Source organism: Glycine soja, chromosome 17, assembly GCF_004193775.1.
Source record: "Glycine soja cultivar W05 chromosome 17, ASM419377v2, whole genome shotgun sequence".
Taxonomy (NCBI): domain Eukaryota; kingdom Viridiplantae; phylum Streptophyta; class Magnoliopsida; order Fabales; family Fabaceae; genus Glycine; species Glycine soja.
Window position 1 is genome coordinate 29515940 of NC_041018.1, and position 9102 is coordinate 29525041.

Below are 9102 nucleotides of genomic sequence, written 5' to 3' on the forward strand. Positions count from 1 at the left end.
CTTTTATATTTAAAGAGAAAGTAATTTATAGTCTAGACTATTTTTCAACAACACATATTTAAGTCTTTTAATTTATGAATAAACATATTAATCAACTATGAAACATATGAGGATTAACGGCGAAGGTGATGGTCCTAAACCCTCCCCATTAATAATTTGTCATATTTAAGGCTAGAGATGAAAGACAACACAACCAATAAATTAAAGAAGTTCCCTTTCAAAACTGAACATCACAAAAGAAAATCACAACGTGGAACGTTAATGAAACGGACAACCTAAACCTTTTTCTCTGTCCAGCAGCGTTCTCCTCCTACACCCTTTATTCTTTCTTGGCTCGAAACTGAAACCTCCAATACAAGGCAATGAGAACACTCACGAGACAAAGCAAGGATTCTACCTTTTCTTTAGTCTAGTATTCTAGCTCAGCTATATACTATTATTAAAAAACAAATAACAAACACAATCATTGTCTTGATCTTGCCCCTCACAACATTCAGCAAAAAAAAATCTTGCCACTCACAACTCCCACATTTTCTCACCAAAATAATCTCTTATTTCACCCTTTGTTAACACAACAATGAATCACTTCAAACCCAATGACACAAGCATTGACATTGAACCCTTAAAGAGAAGAGTGTCTTTTGCGGAATACCACCCAAATGAACAAGAACCACCACCCCATCAGCACCAACCCAATAATAATAGTGTTCCATTGCTCCTACAGCCATCATATGCGAGATCAAAGTCGGTGATCTTCGATGAACTGCGAAACTTTCGCATCAGCCTCAGGTGGTGTGCCCTTGACCACTCTTCATGCGCAGGAAAAATCATTTCCTACGCGACTTTCATATTCTTCACCATCATTGTTCCTCTTCTCGCGTCCATCTTCGTCGAAATCCCTGCCTCGGCACCAGAAGATGACCCCATCTCCTTCAACAAGCTTGTTCAACTGCCAAAATCTGGTCTCGCCATTATTGCCTTTTTCACTCTCTCCGGTTTCTTCAAAAGGTACCAAAATAAACAAGAAATTGTCATGATCATCCCAATCAATTTTCCTGTAACACAGTTAAAATTTTCAATTTACTAGAATAAATTAATTAAACTCAATTGCTTGTTACATGAAAATTAACTGGCAAAGTAAACGCCTTATCGTGTGTGTATGTCAGTATGTGTGTTGCGTGAGATTTCTGCACATATAAACAGCGTTTACACATATAAAAACCGTTATCTAGTAATGGATTCATAAAAATTGTGTTAGATTTGCCAATGAAGAGCTGAATCATCATGTTAGATTTGCACACGAAAGTAATTATTACAGTTTAAGTTGTTCCATGTTCACTTGTATATAACTTCTTATTTGTGTAATCTTTTATCCTTGAAGGTATGGCCTTAGGCAGCTTCTGTTCCTAGATGCTTTGCAAGAAGACACCACCTATGTTCGACGTGGCTACACACGGGAGCTTGAGAAGGCTTTCAGATACTTGACATGCATAATCTTACCTTGTTTATTTGTGGAACTTGCCCACAAAATCATATTCTTTTCAGCAGTTAAATTTTCAGCCCCACACATCAGCCCTGGGTTGCCACTGAACTCAATTGTGTTTGTATTGGTGTTGCTGTCTTGGCTGTACAGAACTGGGGTATTCCTGTTGGTGTGTGTGCTTTTTAGGCTCACTTGTGAGCTTCAAAAGCTGAGGTTTGAAGGGGTGCACAAGCTGTTTGAAGGGTGTGGGTCTGAGGCAGGTGTGATATTCAAAGAGCATGTGAGGATCAGAAGGCAGTTGTGGGATACAAGTCATAGGTATAGGTTCTTCATAATTGGGTGTGTGGTTACAATCACTATTAGTCAGCTAGGTGCTTTGCTGCTGGTTTTGGCTTCCAAGTCTGATAAGACCTTCTTCAATTCCGGGGACCTTGTGGTAAGCACTGTGTTGAAGAATACTAATGCGTAGAGTTTTTTTTTTTTGTTTTTTTTCTGGGTCAGAGACCACAGGTTGTCTTTACATCCACTAGATGGATCATCAGAAACTAATCTTGTTTGTGGTTTGTGGTTGCAATTGACCCATAAAAATTTTGCACACAATAAAAATTGAATAAGAATTGTTTCGTTAAATAGATCATTTTCATTTATATGAACACATCAAGATTTTACATCAGTATATCAATCCTTGGATTACTAATATGTAGAGTTTAATTTTAGAGTAAAGATTATATTCTACAAAATCAACTAATTAAAAATTATTTAAATATAATTTTTAAAGTAATTATTAAAAAATTTAATAATTTTATCACGTATAGCAATATGTGATTGAATGAAAATAATTTAAAGTTGTGGTGTTAATTCAGAATTTCATCAGAGAATCAAAAATCCTAATTAGGGTGATTAAAAAAATTGATTTCAATCTGATGTATAATATTTTTAGTCGAGTAAATAGTCAAATTAATGGTGAAATTAAGATATAGTATCAACATACTAGTTTTTAAGTTATGAAAAACATAATTTTTATCCTTAAATATTAATATACTTAATCTTTGTTTGGGGAGTATCAACAACATTCTCTTAAAACCTTGTTTTTTTTTCCTTTTTATGTATTTCATGAGTTGAATGAATTTTCAAAATTTGTCATGTGAAGATTAATTTAAATGAGGAAATGCACATATATATTTGGTGGACATATGACATGTTTTTACCCTTTTGAGGTGTCATGTTTTTAATAAACTACTCAGACTAAAAAAAAGAATCTCCTAACTGAGTGAGAATTTTGTTATGCAGATTTGTTCAGCTGTGCAGTTAAGTGGCTTCTTTTTGTGTATTTTAGGAGCAACAAGAATCACACACAGAGCACAAGGAATAGTGGCAATTGCCACAAGATGGCACATGCTTGTGACTGAAGCATCTTCTGAATCAAAGCAATGCAAAGCTCGAGTGTCAGAAGGACTTGCTAGTGACAGTGATTCTGATGATTCCTCCAACATACATGTGTCAGTGATCCCATCACAACTTTCTTCTTTCCAAACCAGACAAACTTTAGGTGAGTTTAATCTCTACGAAGAAAATGTTACTGGTACATTTGATTAGGAGGAAGGTTATTGGTAATACACCGACATTTATTTTCTTCTTTTTGGAAAAAAAATCAGCATTTAACTAAACAACTAAATTAATTGCTTATTGAATAGAATTTTATCAAATGGGAATTCAGGCTTAAATAACAATTTAGTTCTATAAAATATTCTATTTTTCGTTTCAGTACTTTAAAGAATATCTTTAGTTTATGTAAAATTTGATTTTTCTTTTGTATAATCCCACCTGTGAAATAACAATCCATTGACTTGTCATGTCAAGATGTCTAACAAGATAATCACATATTATTATTTTTGTGTGAACTATGTTTTAAAATCCTCAAATGCTTAGAACAATCCAAGATGCCAAACTAGTTGACCATGATTAAAAACACATCTCACTAAAAAAATTTATGTGATTATCCCTTGAGACTCTAACAAGATAATCACATTTTTTTATCACTACACCCAAGTATTTATTGAATATTTGGTGCAAAATATAATATTAATATAATTTTTATGTGAAAATAGTTCAAATTTTTTTTTCAATTTATTATATTTTTATAATCTTATGTATTATCTTTTAGAATATAATTTATAAGATTAAATTTTATTTTCACATAAATTAGAATATGTATATTTATATAAGTTTTATTTTTATTTTATATATTAAATTTATCTTTTAAAATAATACTTGTGATTTAATGATCATATTTTTTTTATCTATATTAAGATATTCATGTTATTTATTATAATATAAATAAAAAATAATGTCAATAAATTATGTACATAAATATTTTAAAAAATAAAAAATACTGTCATTTTATTTAATTATATGTCTTTACTATATAATTTAATTCTTTTAAAAAAAAATTATACCTGATTAAATAAAGTTAAATATAAACAAAAAATACTATTATAATAAATAACAAGAATATCTTCATATAGGTGAAAAAATATTCATTTTATGAAATTATAATTTATATAAAAAAATATACATTAAAGATGAAATTTATATTATATATTTACTTTATAAAATATGTTTTGAATAGTGTGACAAAAATGCTAAAATTATAAAAATATAGTATATAAAATAAAAATAAAGCTTATGTAAGTATACATATTCTAATTTATTTATGTGAAAATAGAATTTAATCTTACATATTATATTTTAAAAGATAATATATAAGATTATAAAAATATAATAAATTAAAAAAAAGAATAAAATTTTAATTTTGAACTATTTTCTCATAAAACGTATATTAATATTATATTTTACACTAAATATTCAAATGGGTACTTAGGTGTAATGGTAAAAGAATATATTTTTTACTTCAATGACCATGATTTTAGTCCTTCCTTAAGCATGTTTTTAAGTTCTTATTTTTTAAGAAAAGAATAGGGGGACCGATATAGTGTAGTAGGCAAAACGAGGGGTAAATTTTGTAATTAAGCCTATTTGATAAAAATGACCAAGACAAATAAATAAATAAATTTTATAGGAACAAAAAATAATATTTAAATGACTAAAACAAAAAATAGGATATTTTATAGGAGACCAAATTGTTATTTAAGCCATAATTTCATCTATAAATTTGAACGTAAAATTTATTAAAAATAAGTTAAACAATTATATTGAAAAATTTTCCCACAAAATTTATGGGAATTAATGAAAATAAAATTTTAAAATATTGGTAAAATATAACAGGGATCAAATTACATCAATGTAACCTTGACCAACTATTACATTGTTCAATAATTTTCAATTGAATAATATTTTTCTTGAAATCCACTATTAGATTGAAGGTTCTTTCACATAGATCATATATATAAATTTCATATGAATCTAAAACTATTTGCTACCTCATTCGCACTGATTAAAATCTAATATAAATTTTTTAAAATATACTAAAATATGAATCATTTGATTATCTTCTTATTGTTTTTTAATTTGACAAAATTTGATACAACTAATCTTAACAATATGTAGATGTAATTTAGTGATTGGATTGATAAAAATTACATTTTATATCAAGTTATAAAATGATGTAATAGTTGGTTAAGTTATATTGTGTGTATGTGTGTGTGTGTGTGATATAGAATAGAATGTGATTTTTATTGATCTAACTGTTGAATTATATCTAAGTATTACCAAGATCATTTATCGAACAAGAAGAAAATAATCAAATTATCCATATTTTAGTATATTTTGAAATGTTTGTATTACGTTTACTTTAATTTATATGAAAGAGGTAACAAATGATTTGGGATTAATATGAAATTTTGCATATGTAATTTATGTGAAAAGAAATTTCAACTCAACGGTGATTTTTAAGAAAAAAAATTATATAATTAAGAGTTATAAAATGATGTAATACTTGTTAAAGCAGGAAATTGTACGGACGAAAAGGAGTAGGAACCACAAATAATAACAAAATGATATGCATGTATTAAATTACTTCAAAGAAAAAATAAATAATTAAAAGCAGAAATTAAATAAATTTAAGCATAAAAACAATACTGGTATTTGTTGTTTAATTCTCGTGCTAATGGAACACACTAATTAGACCAACAAATACCTTCAACAAATACCTTCAGGTGTTAAGAGAATCTATTAGTAAAGAAAGGAGAATCTATTAGTAAAGAAAAACATATTTACTAATAGATTCTCCTAACACCTGAAAATATTTATTGGTATAATTAGATTCTGTTAACATCTAAAGATATTTGTCCACCTTGTTGCACAAAAGATATACATGTTTGTGGATCATATACACAAGAAAGACATAGATATGTTTGGTCACTCGTAAAATGGTGAATATTTTTTGTCACTAATAAAAAATTTCTTTAAGTTGAATTTTTGATAAAATAAAAAATTTTTTTTTTTATCATTTTTATTTTGTTTTAGTGCTTCTAATTAATATATCTATTTTTTTATTTTAGTTCTTATAATATTTCATTTATTTTATATTAGTCTCTTTGGAAATATTTGATAGAGATTAGTTTTCAAAGAGACTAATAAAAAATTATTTATACATTTTAGGAATAACAAAAAAATATATGTTAAAAGGACTAAAATAAAATACGAAAGACCAAAAATAAAATTTTTGTTTTATTAAGGACTCAACAAAAAAAAAATGTATTAGGGACTCAAGGAAATTTGTTAATTTATCAAAGACCTAAAACATATTTAAGTCTATAAGAAATTAATTAGTATTGTAGATTGTGTAATGCACAAGATAAATGTTTATTTGTATAATTAAGATTTATATTAAATAATTTTTTAATTTATAAATTATAATATAGTTAAAATTAATAACAAATGAATATTTTTAAACTAATAATTTATATTTCAGATTTACCACATTATGATACAAAATTATTTTTAAATCTTAATAATTTTTTTAAGAAAAATCTGAAAGTTCAATTTCGAAATAAATATAAAATAATGTATTGAAATATATAAGTGCTTAAAATTTGAAGGAAAATACCTAAAAATGTTGTCGTTGAACAATAGTGCACCCCTACTCTGGTCCAATTTAACTAGTCTAATTTATGTAGAGAGGATAAGTAGAATATAAGATATGTTAATATGAAAATTTATTCTTAATCTTTCAAAACATTTATAAATTTTAAATTATTTTAAAAATAATTCTCGTTATTAGTTAATAATAACGTGATGTATCTAACATTTTACAAGAAAATTTGTTGACCTAAGTAGAATTGATTTCAATTCCGTTAAATAAGGTATGGTTAAGGTCTTGTGGATAAAAAAATATTTTAAAAAAAACTCTACTAAAGATGATTAATTAGACTTCTCAACAAAAATTAGTCAATAATAAAACTAGTTAATACTTCACATCAATATTAATTATTGTGACACATAAAGATCAAGTACTACATATCACCTTAAAATAATTTGTGACATAGTACATATATATGACACACACGCACACACAATTCAAATCATAAAATTCAACTCTATCAAACTATAAAATAAATACTTTATCGTATTTGATTCTTGCAGTGACGTATTTACAACACAATCAAAGGGGAATAACGGTGTATGGGTATTCACTTGATCGACGATTTCTTCACACTCTGTTTGCCTTCGAGTTTTCTCTCGTGCTTTGGATTTTGAGTAGGGTGGTTGTCTTGTCCTAACCTAATATTCAAGTCCCAAAATAGGCTTTGCATGGACCAACAAACATGTATTAGGATACCTTTTCTAATGGACTCCCTTTATTTTTAATTATTATTTTTAAGTTAATTATAATGTATGGTAAGTTTGTTTACACAATCTTACAAATTTGGATTGTATGATGAGAATTATCTCCTACTTATATACACTAATCAGGCATCATCGCTAGTTGATGTGAGATTTCTAATAATACCATGATGATTTCTTATTGGTTGAAAGGGTAAATTTTTTTACACAATAATACGTAGTCATTAAACTCAATCATTAACAAAAACTAACAGGTAACGTTTGTCGATAAAAGGAAGATTAAACTCATTTGTAAATAGAAAATAGGTTATACATTCATAATATAAAATAATTTTACATTATTATTAAATTACAAATCATCTTTCATGGTAGATTTATTGACCTTTACGATACTTATCTTAAAAGTTATACCAATAATATTTTTTTTATTGATTGGCAATGTAAAAGTTCTTACAATAACAATGCTTAGTCATTAAACTCATTTCCAAAGACAAAATAGCCTAAACACTAACAGTGTAAAACAATTATACATTATTATCTAATCACAAATTACCACCATGCATGCTAAGTTTGTTTATTTTTATAATATTTATCTTATAAGTCATACCAACAATGATTTCTGATTGATCCAGAGTATAAAAGTTTTTAGTGTATGACAATTAAACTTATCTCTAAAGAGAAAATAAGTTATACACAGATTGTATAAACAATTCTACACTGTTATTCAATTACAAACTACCACAATAATATATTGACTTTTACAATAAATATTTTAAAAGTGATGATTTCTTATTGTTTGACTATATAAAATTAAAAGATTTCCATTAATAGTGTAAAATCATTAAACTCATTTCTAATATATATATCTATCTATATCTATATATATATATATATATATATATATATATATATATTTTTTTTTTTTTTTTTTTAAAATCACAATGTTAAAGTAAACGATGATATGATATAAAATCATTTTATTTTGAATTTAGATAATAATAATTTAGATTTAAACCAATAAAATATTTTGGGTAAATTCTTTGTTTAAGATGTTTTATTTTTCTCAACTTAATTCAAAATATTTAAAATAACATTCGAGAAAATTAATATCTTTAGAATTTTAATAAAGTCAAACGATCTAATCATGTTCTCATAATTATGCATGTACATCATATATTTATCTTATTCCAAAAGTTGAAAGCTGAATTTGTAAATCAGTTCACACTAGTGCAAAAAATACATTATATATTTTTTTAAGCAAAAACCAGAAAATATATTAGAGAAAATGGGACACAGAAACAAAACATGGGGGACCAAGTCAATACCCATGAAAAAGAAAGTAACAAACCTATATAGCAAGGAACACCTATGCTATTGCTAGAGGGATCCTACAAACAAGAGGGAGGAGCAGAAATGCACCAGTAGGATGCAGATATGCAGAGAAATCTGCATAATGTTGGAAGACAACAAAGAGATCTGCATAATGCTTGAAGACCGCAGGAAAATCTGCATAATGCTTGAAGATAGCAGTGAATTCTGCTCACAAACATCAAAAGAAATGAGCTTCACCTAAACCCGAAAACAGAGGATAGAGGATCAGTCATTTCCTTCTTTTCAGCTTAAACTTTTGGGTTTTAGGGAGGACCCTACTGAAGTTAGCATCCTGTTTAAGCTCTTGAGTAAGCCTATCAGGGGGTTTGTCTTCATCAGTCTCATCCACAACATCACCCCAGAACTTGGATAAAATGCGCATATCATGAAGAACCCGAGGATTCATTGAAACACATCCGTCCACATCTTTAGTAGGAGAGACA

General features: G+C 27.2%; 1 protein-coding gene across 1 annotated transcript; it reads left to right on the forward strand.

The window, feature by feature from the left end:
* Positions 1-344: 344 nt before the first annotated feature.
* LOC114393122 lies at positions 345-7469 on the forward strand. The gene is made up of 4 exons (XM_028354384.1): positions 345-1008; positions 1382-1919; positions 2774-3032; positions 7088-7469. Exons 1-4 carry the CDS (start codon positions 578-580, stop codon positions 7222-7224), a joined length of 1365 nt encoding a protein of 454 aa, XP_028210185.1. The 5' UTR covers positions 345-577; the 3' UTR covers positions 7225-7469.
* Positions 7470-9102: the final 1633 nt, after the last annotated feature.